An 18,722-nucleotide genomic window follows, 5' to 3' on the forward strand; every position below is an offset into this window, starting at 1 on the left:
TCTAGCATTCTTTATATGAAAGTCCTAATGAGTGCATTTATTTTAACTTGATTCATGTTAATAAATATTATAGTAATAGAAGTTCTAGATTTACTAAAATTAGTCCTAAAATAAGACCAAAGGACTTGGGTTAATCACATGGATGCTTTTTTTTCCTTTCTTTTTTTTTTTTAACTGGGCCTGGTTATGAATTTGGACCATATTTAGGTCAAACCTGATATGATTTGAGTCAGGCGTGGTCGTAGGTCTTAAAAGCCCTTTCCCTCTTCGTTCTATAGTAGAGACTCAGGATGGGTTCTAGCTACCGCTATGATTGAGGAGGATCATGAGAGATGAACGGTTTGTGGAGGGTTTTGTTGCAGCTGCCCAAGGAGTGCAACGTCAAAATTGTTGGATTTTTTTATCATGCTTGACAAAATAGACTTTGGTGATAATAAGCTTATTGAATATGTAGTTATAGATAGTAATAATTAGCAAGCTAGTATCTATCTAACCGACCTCACTTAGTTTCCTGGTACTCCACTCTTTGACCACCTACTTTCCTGTAACTGCTGTTTTATTATTATCATTACTGCTGCTGCTGTTGTTGTTTGTCTTAGAATACAGGAAATTTTCAATTTAAGTAAAGTTACGTAGATAAATTTGAGGGCTGTTACAGTAGCGGCCGCTTTTGTTGACACTAGGAGGCCAATGCCACCATGTATTTACCCCGTTGTGAACTGGTTGGATACGGGACTTTTCAAGGGAAAGTTATTCCTAGTAGATTTTGTGCAGTTGTTGCTGTTTACTAGAGATTGCTGAAGTAGAATAAGTGTACCCAACTCCACCCTGTGTGATTAAGACTTGATGTGTTATTGTCGTCGTTGCTATTGCTGTTTACGGTTTACAAGACCCCCTCTTATCTTCTTCCTTGTAGCACCTGTAGTAGATTGTTTTCTTGGCTATAAAATTCTAATTCCTGCTATCTTGTGACCTTCTGCAGGATCAATTCTGTACATATCTCTTGCCTGGAGAATGTTGGTTTCCATGCACCATCCAGTAGCTGCATGTAGTTTCCGTTTCAGAAAATTGCTCAGATTTCCGGATAGCCTTTAGGCAGTCAGGCTCATCCTTATAAAGTGTTTCTCCACCAACACCCCCCCCCCCCCCCCCCCCCCCCCCCCCAAAAAAAAAAAAAAAAAATCATTCTTTCTTCGTTCTTTGTTTCTTTGTTTTTTCCTTTGTTCTTGGGTACAGAGTCGGCTGAAACCTTAAAGAAACAGGAATATTCAGTCTTGAGTTTGCTTACAAAAAATTTTGTATGTGCGCTGTAATTTGGAAGTTGGAACCGTTTATCAGCTTTGGAGTATCGGTTTGGAAGTGTCAACTTATTGCAAAGTGACCGTTAGGGAAGGGTTTATTTACTTAGGTTTATTAGTTTTTCTTTTCGTCTTTGGTAGGTGCTTTCTTCAATGCGGCGTTGTTTTGAGAATTTGTGATTTCTAGCTTTTCTTTATTATTATTTATTCTTGGGACTGTACCACTTGTATTTCAAGAGTCGAGAGAGGACCATTCAGAAATAAGCGAACATGATGAATTCAACATCACAATCATAATTACAGTTACAGGGTATCCCTTCTCTCTTTTAGGAATTAGGAGGACAAGAGTGTTTCCTTTCCCCTCCCCACATGGTCATGGTGGCAAATAATTTATTTGCACCTGTAGTTTCCTGTTCAAACACCGCATCCTTTGGTTGGGCATAAATATACTGTCATAGTTCATCTAAATTTTCATTGATTTGAAAAGATTAAAGTCGTTTAGATCACAGTTGAGATAGAGACAAGGTGGTCAAACAGCAAAATAACTTCAAGAGTTGTGAAGTACAGGCCAACTGTGAATCATTGCGCACGCGCGGCGCATGCCATTCTACCTCCTCCTCCTCCTCCTTGTCTTTGCTTAAGCGCATGCCGTTCTTTTCTTGCCACTCCTTTCGGTTCAATAAAGGAAGGTTTTTTCACAAGACAAACAATGACGTGCAATCTATCCTCCCAAGTAACCTTTACTCAGAATCATTGAGCAAAGACTTGATTTTGTCAATTTCCCTGAAATACATTTTGTCTAAAATGTACTTATGATGAACTGTGGATCATCCCGGGATCTGCGCATGCCAATTAACATTATATTCATTAACTATATTCTCCTAATTCTTCATGATTTGTTACTATATGACTCGATTGATTCTTCTTTTCTTTTCTAAGATACCAGTTGGACACCACCACTTGCCATAACAATTGCTGGGATCGAAGCCATAGCTTCAATGCGGTAATAGAAAAGAAAGAAAATTGAAAAGAATTCCAAGAGAGAAAACTGAAGAGAATTCGAAGTTAGGGTTTTACAAAATGTGCTTCTCGATATTGAAAACAGAGAATCAGTTGTGTATTTATACCCGTTTGATTCTATTTAAGTACAATTTTCTCGTACCAAATTTAAATAGCTATAAAAGTTATCAAACTACTAACTAATTTTACAACAATTGTATCAGAATATAACAAACTAGGTAACAGAAAAACTATTTCTCTTCTACATTCCTCGTCAAAGTAGAAGACCCTGGAACTATAAGCAAATATGGAGAAAAGGTCTGCTGCAACTTGTCTAGAACAGCAGCAAAATTAGAAGACACTTTGAGACCTAGTTTATGACATAAGAAGATAAATCTGGAACATATTTAGTGAAAATATCATCAATTTGATATTGAGTAGGAATATATCTAATTTCTACTTTTACCATTCTTAACCTTTTCTCGAACAAAATAAATATTAATTTCAATATGTTTAATACGAGAATGAAAAACAGGATTCTTAGCAATATTTTGTGCTGTCATATTATCACACCAAATAATGGGAATTTTAGAAAGTAGATAACCCAATTCAACAAATAAGGATTTCAATCATAAAATTTTAGTAACTCCTTCTGCTACAACTCCATATTCAACTCCCCAACTGACCTGGCAATCATTGATTTTTTTTTTTTTTTTTGAACTCTAAATTTAAAGATTATTTTCAAGAAAAGCACACAACCTACTTGTGAATTTCCATGTAACTTCATGGTTAGCATCAATATAGATTGTTATGCACAAATTAGAAGTAGAAGGTGTAAATAATAATCCTAGCCCAATTGTTCCCTTTAGGTAACTTACTAACCTTTTGCAGGCCAACTAATGTTACTGTAGGTTAGATATTGTAGGAACCAATAATAATTTTACAAAGAGATGGATTAGAAAATAACTCTCCATCATTTGTTAAAGAAGCTGCCAAATTGACTAGTTTAGAGCATGACTTGCAGTCTTACATAGTAACATTTTTCAAATCAATAGTATATTTGGACTAAGTAAGATAAGTACTAGTTCTATCTCAATAGGCTTCAAAATCCAAAAAATAATTTATAAAACCCAAGGTTTTGAGAGCAAAATAAATGTCCAAATCATGAATAAAAGACTTAAGAGCTATAGAATTAGAGCCAAGCTAGTAACAAGGATACCATCCACATATACAAGAATGAACAAGACAAAGTGAGTTGATTTCTTGATAAAAAGAGAAACATCATAAACTGCTCTTACAAAACCCCATTCTTGTAATGACGTCAAAGTCAAAGTAAGCCGATTTCTTGACCAAAAAAAAAAAAAACTATCAAAAACTGCTCTTACAAGACCCTATTTTTGTAATGTTGTCAAAGTTTTGTGTATCAAGTTTGAGGAACTTGTTTTAGACCATACAAAGATTTCTTTAAGTGACAAACATAAGAAGGATATGCAAGATTAACAAATCCTTTAGGTTGAGACATGTATACAGTTTTAGTCAAATTACCATTAAGAAAAGATCTATTCACATCAACTTGTTAAATATCCCAGCCAAATGTGGTCGTCAGTGATAGAAGACCACATATAATAGGAGGTTTAACCACAGTACTAAAAGTTTTAACATAATCTATACTAGGATTTTGATGAAAACCTTTAGCCATTAACCGAGACTTGTACTTTAGAACTAATCTATTAGGATTATACTTAACACGAAACACCTATTTGCAACCAATTAAATTCATATTAAAAGAAAAAATGGACAAGTTCCTATGTACTATTATGGTGTAAGGCAATAAACTCTTCTTGCATAGCCTTAACCCACTTAGTGTTCAAGAGTGCATCTTGGACTGATGTATGTTCTAAAGTACTCACTAAGGCATGGGGAGAAGAGGTCAAAAGACATTTGGATTTGGACTGAGTCATCATCGGATAAATAAAATGAGCAGGATGTTGTTGAGATAATTTAGATGATTAACTGGGTTTAGGTTGTTGAGAAAAAGTAGGTGAATTGATCAAAGGATTAGAAGATTGTAATATTCGAGGATTAGAAGAAGAAAATAAGTGAAGAAACAAACTTGGAAAATTGCTAAATGCATAAACAAGTTGTGATGAACAAGAAGAAGAAAACACAGTAAGAAAATGAAAGTTATCAAGATTAAATTATACATGTTTAGAGATATATACTTGACCAAATAGATGTGAACACTTATAACCAGTTTGCATATGACTATAACCAATAAACATACATTTGGTAGAATGAAAATCAAATTTGTGCTTGTTATAGGGTTGAAGATAAGGAAAACAAGCACATCTAAAAAGTTTAAGGGATAAATATTTAGGTTGTTTATAATAAAGTAACTCAAATGGAGAAACATAATTGAGAGAAGAGGATGGTAACATGTTAATATTAGTTTGAAAAGCCTCTACCAAAAATTTCAAAGGTATATGAGCATGGACGAATAAGGTAAAACCCATTTCTACAATATGCCTATGCATTCTTTTAGCAACCTTATTTTGTTGGTGTATGGAATGTGTGTATAGGGACATATTAAGCAAGGTTGAATGCCATGGATTTTAAAATATGGCAAAAGAATTGAAATTATCCTCTATTATCAGATTGAAAAGTTTTGAGTTTAGATTGATATTTCAATGCAACAAATTTATGGAAGATAATAAAGATAAGTGTTAAGCTCAAGGGTAAGTAAATATGATTTTGATGATAACAAAAATATTTTTATGATATAAATGTATTTTTTATTCATGCAAAATGTAAATTTATTTTGAATTAAAAGTGGGTACAAAGAGTAAATTTATTTTGAATTAAATGTGGATTGTCTTTAGATATGTTTCCTTGTTTTTATCATTTATGTCTCAAAAGTTTATATTTAAATTTTCATAACTTGATAAATGTATTTCTTACTCATGTATAAAGTAAATTTATTTTGAATTAATGGAGAATTATTTTGAAACATGTTTTCTCTTACTCATGCAAAAAGTAAATTTATTTTAAATTAAAGGAGAATTGCTTTTAGACATGTTTTATTGTTTTAATTATTTATGTTTCAAAAGTTTATATTTAAATTTTTAAATCTTAAATTAAAGGAGAATTATTTTTAGACATGTTTTCTCTTACTCATACAAAAAGTAAATTTATTTTGAATTAAAAGAGAATTATTTTTAGACATATTTTATTATTTTAATCATTTATGTTTCAAAAGCTTATATTTGAATTTTCAAATCTTGATTTTTTATGCAAAAAATAAATTTATTTTGAATTAAAGGTGAGACATGTTTTCTTATTATTTGAGAAAGGTTAAACATTTTTTGAATTTCAAACTTCATATTAACATTTTCTTTAATGGCTAATATGTTTGGAAGATGTATATATATATGCTAAGTATGGAGGCTCAAGGTTAAGAACAAACTTGATAGAGCATTCAAATAAGAGTAAAAATGTTCGAAGTGCTGGAAGTGTGCTGCCTGGTGGAATTCTCAACCATTGGTGACTTGTTTGTAATTGACTCTGATTGTAAGTTTGTTATTTTTACTCACTTATTGTGTGAAGAGATTATTTTACTCACTTGTTGTGTGAGGGGATTATTTTACTCACTTATTGTGTGATGGGATTATTTTTGCTAGTAGTATGCTAGTGGTTCTTACTTAGGCAAGGGATTGTATGTTGGTTCTAGCTCCAATTAAAAGTTAGTGTTGATTCTCCATAGTGAAACCTCAAGCTAAGTCTTGAGAGAGGATTAGGCTTTTTAGAGTCAAACCTTTATAAATTTCTCTTGTTCCTTGTGGTTGTGTGATTTTATTGTTATTAATTCTACTGCAATCACTATATATTAATATAACAAATTTAAGAGTTTTTAAAAGAGTTAAAATTATTAATTTTTTTTCAAAAACCCAATTCACCCCTTCTTGGGTATTTTTTTGGGCAACAATAAGACATCATATTTAAGTTTCAATAGATATAGTCATATGTATCTAGCATAGCCATCTACAAAAATGATGTAGCATCGATAACCTGTTGTAGATACATTGGGAGTTGGACTGCAAAAATCAAAATAGACTAATTCTAAAAGGCTTCTTTGCTATGATTTTATAATTAGAAAAGGGAAGATATAATTTCTCAAGTTTACATGAATCACAAAAAGAAAGCGAAGAATTTGAACAAAGAACATGAATTTCATTCAATCAGTTGTAATACAATAAATGAACGATGCCCCAACCTTGCATGCCACTGATTACATAGTTTAACTTTAGATTGTGTTTGTATTTGAAGATAGGGCATGACAAGATGGAGACTTGAACATTAGACATTAAAGATTGTACAAAATTACAATGCTTGAAAAATAAGACAAATATGTGGAATCAAATTCAAACTTGCTGGAATTAAATGCAATGGAATCAAATGCTAATGACAGCTGATAGAGACCATCTTTAAGGTGTCTTCTAATTAGTACAAGTCATGTGTCTTTGTCCTTAATTAAACAAAAGTTAGAATGAAATTCAACAATTATATTATTATCTCTCGTAAGCTAAGAAACACTAATAAGATTTTTCTTCATGTGAGGAACATGAAGTACATTAGATAAAGAAACAATAAAAGTAGGATTAATTTGAGTATAAAGTTGACTAAGGTTAACATTTGAAATGAACAATTTCTTACCACTTCCAATTGTAACATTGTCAACATCTTGGTAAGAAAGTGCAAAGAAAGGTAATTAAGACTGGAAGTAATATGATTTGTTATTCCAGAGTTAACAAACAAGGATGGATCACAATGAGATCCTTGAATAAAACATGTCTCACTTAGAAATACTTCACTTGAATCACTAGAAATAGTAAGATAGGCTCTTGAATCAGACTCAGACATACTGCCACTTCTATTAGGATTTTTATTAGAAAATTTTTGTTAAATTTATGATAGCACTTGTTAGAAAAATGTTTTGGTTTTCCAAAACAGATAGTAAACTTTCCTAGAGTTAGACCTGCCTCAGCCTCTACCTCCTCTATTAGCATAACCACTTCATTTGTTAGTATAACCACCTCAATTAATAATAGGTCCACTTCCATTTTTTAACTAATGAGATGCAACATTTGTAGTCATTGGAGATGCAATTTCAAAGTTTAAGGTCGAAAACATAGAAGCATTCTTGACGATTAGTCTTTGGTCATGCATTAGTAGAAGATATTGAACCTTTTCTAGGTTGATATTGTCTATTTGAAAAGTGATTAAATTGACTACAATTTTGTGGTCACTATCTAGGCCATTTAGAATACCCAACATAAATCCTTGTCACTTATTGCGTCATCAATTGCTACTAGTGCATGTCCTATTGTTTTGATTTTCAAAACATATTCATTCACCAATAAAGACTATTTCTCCACAGATCTCAACATGTTGTTTTAATGAAATGATTTTGCAATTGTTTGTTGAGAATACAAGTTTTCAAGGACATATCATACCTTAGCAAATGATTCACAATGAATCACCTATGCAAGAACATCATTTTCAATTGTAGAAAATAGCCAACCAAGAAGCAGTTGATCAAACTTGATCCATGCAATATAGTTAGCATTTACTATCTCTACTTGAGGATCTTCTGAAGCTAGATTCAACAGATACTTGACCAAAGCTTTCTCTGACTTGTTGATAAATGAAACCTAATCAAATGCTCTGATTGTTGTTAGAATTTGGGCTTTCTAGAAAAGATAGTTATTATGTTCTAACTTGATTGAAATGTAGTTAAAAACTCTCGCAAATAAAGAAAAATCAGATTGCAAAGCAGAGGACAAAGAGTAGGATTGATGAAGAGAGCATGCACTGTATTTTTCTTGATTTTTAGCAATCGACGCATGTCTATGGCTCTAATACCATGAAGCGAGAGATTCAATGCAATAATAGAAAAGAAAAAAATAAAATTAAAGAGAATTCAAAGAGAGAAAACATAAGATAATATGAAACTAGGGTTTCACAAAATGAGTTTCTCAATATTGAAAATAGAGTTGATTCTGTTTAAGTAAAATTTTATTGTACTGAATTTGTACAATTGTAAAAATTAACAAACAGCTAACTAATTTTATAACAACTGTAACATAATATAACAAACTAACAGAAAAACAAATTCTCTTCTACAAGAATTAAACAATGATGGAACCATTGCTATCATCGTTTGAAATAGAGAAGCAAAAAAGAAGAATAAAAAATAGTTGGTGAAGATGAGCATGATCATTGTTAAAGGGGTTTCTAAATCTAGGTTGCCTATTTGAGATCCATTGATGTAATTGTCGGCACCATACTTTGATGAGGAGTCCTAGATCTAGAAACCCATTCCTCATTGGGGTCTCAAGATTTCGAACCTCGATTTGGAATTGAGATCCAAGTTTCAATCTAGAACCTAGATGACCAAAAAACACAAAATAAGAGAGAGAGAGAGAGAGAGAGACCCTTACTATCAAACCCCATCAGTTTGATAGGGTTTAGGGTTTCACCTAAAACCCCTTTGTTGACAAGGTTTTAGATGCTCTAAAATAGGTAAATTTAATATATATTCTGTAACGACCCGTTAGTGGGTCTAGGTGTTATGGGTATTTTAGTTTGCACATTAGAGTTGTTGCCTTTATTAATTAATTGTTAAAAATATTATATGAGTTGGTAATGGGGGTAAATTAATGAAAATAATATTTGGTGTGAAAAAGTCTCAAAGTTGTGGGCTAAATGGGTTTGGGCCTTATTTGAATTAGACCATTGATAAATAATTAAATCTTAAGTGTAAATGAATTGGGTTGAACCCAAATCTCAAGAAAAGTCCATTGGGCCTTAGTTGGATTGGGCTATATATATATTTTGACTTGGGCTTGGGCTATATATATATTTTGACTTGGGCTTGGGCTATGGGCATAGAGAATGGTATCTTAATTAAAAAGAAAAAAAGATTAAGAAAATGGTAAAATGACCAAAATGGGTAAGAGATATGTGAATTGTGTGTGTTAGTATGAAGGGCAAATTAGAGAAAATTAAAAGGGAGATGGATTGAAAGGAGTTGGGAGACAAGTCTCCCACATTTTTTCCCTCCTTTTCTTTCTTCTTACTTTCTTGTTCCCTTCTTCTTCTCCCTCTCCCGATTGTCTCTTCTTCCTCCATTGTTCTTCTTCATTGAAGCTTTAAGTGGAGACTATGGAATTTTCAATTTCAAGGGGTGTCTTCATCTCTTTGGATTTGCAACCATCTAAGGCAAGTTCCCTTCCTTCTTGTTTCAAATTCAAGATCTTCTTCTTCTTCTTCTCCTTATGATTGTGTAAGTTCTTCTTCTCTTGATTATCTTTTAATGCAAGTTCTTCAACCTTGTTTCCATCTTAGAAGGCTTGTTTCCTTCATTTTTAAGTTGTTGCTCTTAAATTCTTATTCTCGGATTCACTGACCATGTTATGTTCTTTAGTCTATAACTCCTTGTGTTTATATCCAAATTGAGATCCGTTTGTTGGGTTGTAAACTAGACATCTTAAGCTTCATTTTAGACACAAGAATCGAATTTTTTGACTAAGATTTGATCATGTTATAGCCTTGTAAATCCCTGCTAAGATCTGGAAATTTTACTGCTTTCGAGTAAACTGACCTTGTTGTACTCTTTAGGGTATAACTCTCCGTGGTTATATCCGATTCAAGATCTGTTTGTTTCTATATAAACTAGACTTGATAATATTAATTTGGTAAATTTTTTAGAATTTTTGGCTGTGTTTTGAGCCTACAGTATCCTTGTAAATTCTTGCCCAGAATCTGGAAATTTTCTGCTCTGTTTTTGAATAATCTGTTCTTGCTTCGGTTTTTGGGGTATAATGCTCTGTGGTTATATCCAAATTGTGATCCATTTATTTTTTCTATAAAATATACTTCATGGGCTTCGATTCGGTATAAGATTTGAAATTTTTGGTTATGATTTGTACCCATAACAACCTTGTTGAATTCTATGTAGAATTCTGTAAATTACTGTTACAAATTCTGCCTTGTTTCGGTTTTTGTAGAATATCTCCTTGTGGTTATTTCCGATTTCAAATCCAGTTGATGTTCTAGAAACTAGACTCATTAGGCTTTGATTTGGTATATCGTTTGTGGTATTTGACCAAATATTGAGCCCAGATTGGATTTTTGAAAATATGCTTGAAATCTGGAAATTTTTGAAATATGTTGTTATTCAACTCTTCCTATGTAGTCTATCCTTCCTACGTTTAAAATTATGATTTTTGTATAGTTCTTCCATTGTTTTTTTGAATTATTCTTGATAACCCTCATTGTTGGATAAAAGGGTTTTATTTTCCTTATTTCGATAAATCTTGCAATATTAATTCGTTTTCTTGTTGAACATTGCAAAAATCTAAATAGGATTTTGTGTCACCCTACATTTCTTAAGGAATGACATTTATTCATTAGGGTCTAGTGTCATGCAAGATTTAGTGTTTCTTGCATGTATAAATTTTGATTCCTTGCGATTATTATTGGGGTAAAAATATACCGTAAATATTGGTTTGGGCATTTCTATAAGTATGAGTCAATAAATGTATTAAAATTTACCCTGTGATCATAAGATAGTGCACACTTTAATTTATGTAATTGTGCATGTTAAGCATGATTTGAGATTTTTCTTAATCATTGAAGATTGACATGAAATGGGGATATGCATATGTGATGCATTATTATACTGATTTACGCACCTATTATTTTGCGCGACGGCTAAGTCCGTGGATGAGAAAGGATATCCTATGAGCGCTTGACGCGGATGAGGTGGCCATCAACCCAGAAGGCGTGGCTCAAATTGTTATCATTTGTTGATGTATTTTCATGATGCATATATATTCATGAATGGATATATATATATATATAGGCCGTGAGAGCCTTGAGAATTATGCAGAAAAATTCCCTACTATTGGTGCATATGCATGAGCATGGGAACGAGTGCATAATATATGTAATAATCACGGCATGGGAAATTAATGTAAACGGAGAACTTATGAGTCGCGTTATACTAATATCTCCTCATAGAATTGTTTATTCTATCTTGATTATCCCTGCCTTTGATTCTATATCTCCATGCTTTATAAATACACTTGCTGAGCCTTGTGGCTCACCTTGTTTACTCTCATGTCATTCCAGGTACAAGTAGAGCAGTGGTTGAGGGCGAGCCCAGTGGGGCTAAAGCCCAGGGTTAGAAGTGTACAGAGACCTTCCAAATTAGATGGTCTATGTTAGCATTTGTGATGAGGGCAAGTGTGAGGAAATTTTATGTTGTAAAATTTGTTAGTGCCCTTGTATTTCATTTTGTTTAGACTATGGTCTAAGATGTTGTAAACCTTTATGTTAGCTTCTGCTGAGTTTATCTAAGGATAGTATTATGGTGTTGTATGTTATTGTTCTATATCACACTTGTGATGACCTCCTTTCGGATATCCTATGCTAGCGGGACTATCCGGTAGTGGGCCACTACAGTTTTGGTATCAGAGCAACCCGGGCCGTGTGTTGGGACCGTGTACTAGCCTAAGGCTGGGGGTACTGGACCAGTTACCGTGTATTAGCCACAGGCTGGGGGTACTGGACTGGGGACACTGGACGGGGGATTATTGGTAGGTTATAAGAGCAAAAATTGGGATGAGAGGAGTCTTTGTACACATAGGAATGACAAGTAGAGTTAAGGGTGTGTTTAGTGGTTTGAATGAAGTTAAGCTAAGATAACGTTCAAAAGGTAATTTGATTGTGTTTGAAAATGAGGGGTTAAGTCCTTTATAGCAGTGAAGAGGTGATGAAGTGGTTCGCCGAATATTGAGACTATGTATTGTCTCAAGATGTCCATAGAGAGTGAAACCCACGGAATGAGGAATGGCTCTAGCATGGAATAATACTACAGGTGATGCCTATCAGTGACGGGTTTAATGCTAGGGACCACTGAATGCAGGTGGGAGGTGGCCACTAGGTTAGCTCATATTGAGGGACCGTAACCCTCTATATGGAATAACCAGTCTGTTGTAGAGACGATTAAATGCCGAAGACCTAGAGTGAACTGTAGGTTATGTCTGGACTAAGCCTAATTTTCGTGGGGATTGTAGTGTCATGGTAGTGCCACTAGAATGGCGCGGCGGTTCAGAAGTTTGTGTAGCCTGACTTAGGATGTAAATTTCCAATCTTCGAATGAGATGACAATTAAGATTCGATATCATTTACCTCGATGTGATTAATTATTAAAAATTGTAAGAGGTTGAGATAATTTGTTTGTAATTGATATGCTATTGAGGGAAGGACAAGGAAATGAAATGTTAAAGTACTCAAAACATAACATTCATTCCATATGTTCAAATATAATACAAGAGATCAAGTCGTACAGTAAAAAAAAAAAAAAAAAGAGGGGGGCAAACCATAAAAACTGATAATGTGCCAATGCTCAAGGACGTCGGCGGTGGCCAAAGATGACTGGACCTAGCTCATCAAGGTCATCCGAGAGTGGCATCTGGCTGCTGCTCGTTTCGCCAGGGTGAGGTAGAGTAGCCTCTGGGATGGTGGGAGGACTAGAGCTCCAGTTGAAATTTGGATCAAATGGAGGAACAAGTAGGGGATGCGAAGAATAATATGCGAATAGTGAATCTTGCAAATAAGCTCGATAAGCTTGCAGCTCACTAACCTGTTGCTGAAGAGCAAGAATGTGAGATACACACCCATAAACAGGATCCTGAAGCCGGGCTTGAGCTTCAAAGAGAAGTGTATCGGAAGCCCAAAATCGGTCATTTACCGAAAGCGGAGTCAAGAGGTTGACGACATTTCTGATAGTATAAACTTCACGAACGGTAGCAAAATAAGCAATACCACCCTCACAATGAAAATAAGGAGCAAAAATGCACTGTGGATGACATCCTCTATTTAAGACTACACAGGCACCACATCGAGACCGAGGGTTCATTGTGTTGTGCCTTGGTATGATAGATATGGATTTGGTTAGATCTAAGCAAATCAGATATGTGTTAGATCTAATTGAATGGATCAAATCAGATATGGGTTAGATCTAATCTGATAAGTCAAATTAGATAGGGGTCAGATCTAATGGGTCAAACCTAAAGCGAGTCGAATCTGGTCGGGTCGGGCCGAGTTGGATCGGGTCGGGTCAGGCCGAGTCGGATCTGGTCGGGTCGGGCCGAGTTAGATCGGGTCGGGTCGGGTCAGACCGATTGGGTCGAATCGACCCCAATATGGCAGCAGTTGCAGAGGCGACGAGGGTCGCTGTGGCGGCTGAGGGAAGCCGAGCAAAGGCCGACGGCTGTGCGAAGGAGTAAGCAGCGGTGACTGCGTGACCAGATCTGGCCAAGGTGTTGGTCGATTGTGTCGGCAGTGATGGCTGGGAGGAGCTGGTGATCAGTGACTAGGCGTGAGGAAGCCAAGCGATGGCTTGCGGCTGATGGCGATGCAACGCTGGGGTGGTTGCCGAGCCGGCGATGGCGGCCGTCGGAGGTGGTGGCGAGGCTCGCGGTCGGTTGCTGATTGGCCGATTTGTGAGTTGTAGAGAAAAGGAAGAGGAAGAAGAAGATGGTGATCGGCGGCTAGGGCATGAGGAAGTCACGCGGTGGCTTGCGGCTGCTGGTTACGCAGGTGCTGCGATGGCTATGGTGGAGACGGCCGATGGAGGCGGTGCACAGTGGCTGTTGCCCTAATTGTGCGTTGCAGAAGAGGAAAGAAGAAGGAAGAAGGGAATTCGGGAGAAGAATGAGAAGGAAGGAGAAATAAAAAATATATATATATACCAGAAAATCCTTAAAATATATATATATATATATGAAAAAAAAAATCCCTAGAAAATAGGAAATGGAGATTTACTAATATTTCAGAGATTTTGGAAAAAAAAAAAAAAAAAAGGGTTCGGGCACGTGTTTTGAGACGGTGCACAAAAAATCGAGATAGTGCACCAGAATTGAGGTGATGCACGAGAATCGAGAATTTGCATGCGTTCCAAGATCAAGGCACACATACTAAGGAAGTGCTTTGAGGCTCAGTCAAAGGTGCTTTGGGGCTTAAGATGAAGTGACTTGTGCAAATTTTGAAGTTAACACGCAAATCAAGATGATGCGCTTATTTCAATGTAAGGCACGAATATCGAGGTAGCCCAATAAGTTTGAGAATATGGAGATTGTAGCTTAAACAAAGATGATTAAGGCTAGGTTGGTAATTAGGTAAGGGAAGTGACCCCAGTTGGCAAGTGACGTCGGATAGTAAGAAAAGTCTCATTATCTTTGTTGAACATGAAATAATTCCTAGTTAGGAGAGTGGTGTGGTGAATATCTCGTTAAGCTCGAGGTATGGACTAGGGTAATGCCATGATAGGTGTGTGCTAATTTGGAGTTTTGGGAAAACTCAATCCTCACTATATCGGGCCGTTTGAGATTTTGGAGAAAATGGATCCTTGGTTTACAAGTTAACGTTACTTCCTCAGTTGTTAGGGATGCACAATGTTTTTCATGTATCTATATTGAGGAAATATGTATCAAACCCCCAACACGTGATAGATTATCTAGATTTAGAGGTTAGAGAGGATGCTTCATATGAAGAAATGCCTATTAGCATTTTGAAGCGAAAAGAAAAAGTGTTGCGAAATCGGTCAATTCCGTTTGTTAAAGTCTAGTGGCAACGTCATTCTCCAGATGAGGCTACTTAGGAGCTCGAGAATGAGATGATACGTCTCTTTCCCCGGCTATTTGACTGACTAGGTATGAATTTGGGGGACCAAATTCCCTTAAGGGGGGGAGAAACTGTAACGACCCGTTAGTGGATCTAGGTGTTATGGGTATTTTAGTTTGCACATTAGAGTTGTTGCCTTTATTAATTAATTGTTAAAAATATTATATGAGTTGGTAATGAGGGTAAATTAATGAAAATAATATTTGATGTGAAAAAGTCTCAAAGTTGTGGGCTAAATGGGTTTGGGCCTTATTTGAATTAGACCATTGATAAATAATTAAATCTTAAGTGTAAATGAATTGGGTTGAACCCAAATCTCAAGAAAAGTCCATTGGGCCTTAGTTGGATTGGGCTATATATATATTTTGACTTGGGCTTGGGCTATATATATATTTTGACTTGGGCTTGGGCTATGGGCATAGAGAATGGTATCTTAATTAAAAAGAAAAAAAGATTAAGAAAATGGTAAAATGACCAAAATGGGTAAGAGATATGTGAATTGTGTGTGTTAGTATGAAGGGCAAATTAGAGAAAATTAAAAGGGAGATGGATTGAAAGGAGTTGGGAGACAAGTCTCCCACATTTTTTCCCTCCTTTTCTTTCTTCTTACTTTCTTGTTCCCTTCTTCTTCTCCCTCTCCCGATTGTCTCTTCTTCCTCCATTGTTCTTCTTCATTGAAACTTTAAGTGGAGACTATGGAATTTTCAATTTCAAGGGGTGTCTTCATCTCTTTGGATTTGCAACCATCTAAGGCAAGTTCCCTTCCTTCTTGTTTCAAATTCAAGATCTTCTTCTTCTTCTTCTCCTTATGATTGTGTAAGTTCTTCTTCTCTTGATTATCTTTTAATGCAAGTTCTTCAACCTTGTTTCCATCTTAGAAGGCTTGTTTCCTTCATTTTTAAGTTGTTGCTCTTAAATTCTTATTCTCGGATTCACTGACCATGTTATGTTCTTTGGTCTATAACTCCTTGTGTTTATATCCAAATTGAGATCCGTTTGTTGGGTTGTAAACTAGACATCTTAAGCTTCATTTTAGACACAAGAATCGAATTTTTTGACTAAGATTTGATCATGTTATAGCCTTGTAAATCCCTGCTAAGATCTGGAAATTTTACTGCTTTCGAGTAAACTGACCTTGTTGTACTCTTTAGGGTATAACTCTCTGTGGTTATATCCGATTCAAGATCCGTTTGTTTCTATATAAACTAGACTTGATAATATTCATTTGATAAATTTTTTAGAATTTTTGGCTGTGTTTTGAGCCTACAGTATCCTTGTAAATTCTTGCCCAGAATCTGGAAATTTTCTGCTCTGTTTTTGAATAATCTGTTCTTGCTTCGGTTTTTGGGGTATAATGCTCTGTGGTTATATCCAAATTGTGATCCATTTATTTTTTCTATAAAATAGACTTCATGGGCTTCGATTCGGTATAAGATTTGAAATTTTTGGTTATGATTTGTACCTATAACAACCTTGTTGAATTCTATGTAGAATTCTGTAAATTACTGTTACAAATTCTGCCTTATTTCGGTTTTTGTGGAATATCTCCTTGTGGTTATTTTCGATTTTAAATCCAGTTGATGTTCCAGAAACTAGACTCATTAGGCTTTGATTTGGTATATCGTTTGTGATATTTGACCAAATATTGAGCCCAGATTGGATTTTTGAAAATATGCTTGAAATCTGGAAATTTTTGAAATATGTTGTTATTCAACTCTTCCTATGTAGTCTATCCTTCCTACGTTTAAAATTATGATTTTTGTATAGTTCTTCCATTGTTTTTTTGAATTATTCTTGATAACCCTCATTGTTGGATAAAAGGGTTTTATTTTCCTTATTTCGATAAATCTTGCAATATTAATTCGTTTTCTTGTTGAACATTGCAAAAATCTAAATAGGGTTTTGTGTCACCCTACATTTCTTAAGGAATGACATTTATTCATTAGGGTCTAGTGTCATGCAAGATTTAGTGTTTCTTGCATGTATAAATTTTGATTCCTTGCGATTATTATTGGGGTAAAAATATACCGTAAATATTGGTTTGGGCAAGTCAATAAATGTATTAAAATTTACCCTGTGATCATAAGATAGTGCACACTTTAATTTATGTAATTGTGCATGTTAAGCATGATTTGAGATTTTTCTTAATCATTGAGGATTGACATGAAATGGGGATATACATATGTGATGCATGATTATACTGATTTACGCACCTATTATTTTGCGCGACGGCTAAGTTCGTGGATGAGAAAGGATATCCTATGAGCGCTTGACGCGGGTGAGGTGGCCATCAACCCAGAAGGCCTGGCTCAAATTGTTATCATTTGTTGATGTATTTTCATGATGCATATATATTCATGAATGGATATATATATATATAGGCCGTGAGAGCCTTGAGAATTATGCAGAAAAATTCCCTACTATTGGTGCATATGCATGAGCATGGGAACGAGTGCATAATATATGTAATAATCACGGCATGAGAAATTAATGTAAACGGAGAACTTATGAGTCGCGTTATACTAATATCTCCTCATAGAGTTGTTTATTCTATCTTGATTATCTCTGCCTTTGATTCTATATCTCCATGCTTTATAAATACACTTGCTGAGCCTTGTGGCTCACCTTGTTTACTCTCATGTCATTCCAGGTACAAGTAGAGCAGTGGTTGAGGGCGAGCCCAGTGGGGCTAAAGCCCAGGGTTAGAAGTGTACAGAGACCTTCCAAATTAGATGGTCTATGTTAGCATTTGTGATGAGGGCAAGTGTGAGGAAATTTTATGTTGTAAAATTTGTTAATGCCCTTGTATTTCATTTTGTTTAGACTATGGTTTAAGATGTTGTAAACCTTTATGTTAGCTTCCGCTGAGTTTATCTAAGGATAGTATTGTGGTGTTGTATGTTATTGTTCTATATCACACCTGTGATGACCTCCTTTCGGATATCCTATGCTAGCGGGACTATCCGGTAATGGGCCACTACATATTCACTGAATTTTAAAAATATAATTACTTAGTCATTAGACTTTAGATTGTTACTATCTGCTTATTGAACTTTGCTAAATGTCAATCATTCATTACTCGTAAACGGAAAATGTTCATGTGGATAACGGAATTTGAAAAAATTTAACAAACACTCACTAAACTTTAAAAATGTAATTATTTACTCACTGAAGTTTAGATTGTTATTATATGCTTATTGATTTTTGTTCAATGTTAACCATCCATCACTCATTACATCACCGTCTGATTTTGCAAACAGAAAATGCTCACGTGGCTAACTAAATCTGAAATGGCCTAATCAAATCCTTATTTTAAGCCAACTCAACTTCAGTAGCGGTGGTTACTGTCGATCCTTTCGCTGCCACCGCCTCGCCTGGCCGCCTTGCTACCTGGTGCCTCATCGCCTTGCTTCTCGCGTGCCAACCGCAGTTGTTGGAGCAAGGAAAATGAGAGAGAGAGAGAGAACCCTCTCACCGTCGCTGCCTAGTGCCTCATCGTCGCCTCACCTCTTGATGCTTTGTTGCTTGCGCGTGAACTGTAATTGCTGGAGCAACGTGTGCTATTGAGTTGGCCAAAAATTGGATTTGATTGGGCCACTTCGAATTCTGTTAGTCACGTGGGTATTTTTCTGCAAGATTGGTAATGTAATGGGTGATGGATGATTGACATTAAGC

The 18,722-nt window shown here is 35.3% G+C and overlaps 2 protein-coding genes across 3 annotated transcripts in view; one reads left to right on the plus strand and one right to left on the minus strand.

The window, feature by feature from the left end:
* Positions 1-1,148, plus strand: part of LOC127788451 (serine/threonine-protein kinase CTR1-like) — a 36,900-nt gene extending 35,752 nt beyond the window's left edge. For both annotated transcript variants that reach the window (XM_052316713.1, XM_052316714.1), the window contains exon 16: positions 983-1,148. The gene's annotated coding sequence lies outside the window, so the exon portion shown is untranslated. The remainder of the gene's footprint in view (positions 1-982) is intronic.
* An 11,620-nt stretch (positions 1,149-12,768) lies between these two features.
* Positions 12,769-13,281, minus strand: LOC127788762 (LOB domain-containing protein 18-like). Its single transcript, XM_052317365.1, has one exon. The coding sequence runs from the start codon at positions 13,279-13,281 to the stop codon at positions 12,769-12,771; it is 513 nt and encodes a 170-aa protein (XP_052173325.1).
* Between the last annotated feature and the right edge of the window lie 5,441 nt (positions 13,282-18,722).

This window comes from Diospyros lotus, chromosome 13, assembly GCF_014633365.1.
Source record: "Diospyros lotus cultivar Yz01 chromosome 13, ASM1463336v1, whole genome shotgun sequence".
Lineage (NCBI taxonomy): Eukaryota > Viridiplantae > Streptophyta > Magnoliopsida > Ericales > Ebenaceae > Diospyros > Diospyros lotus.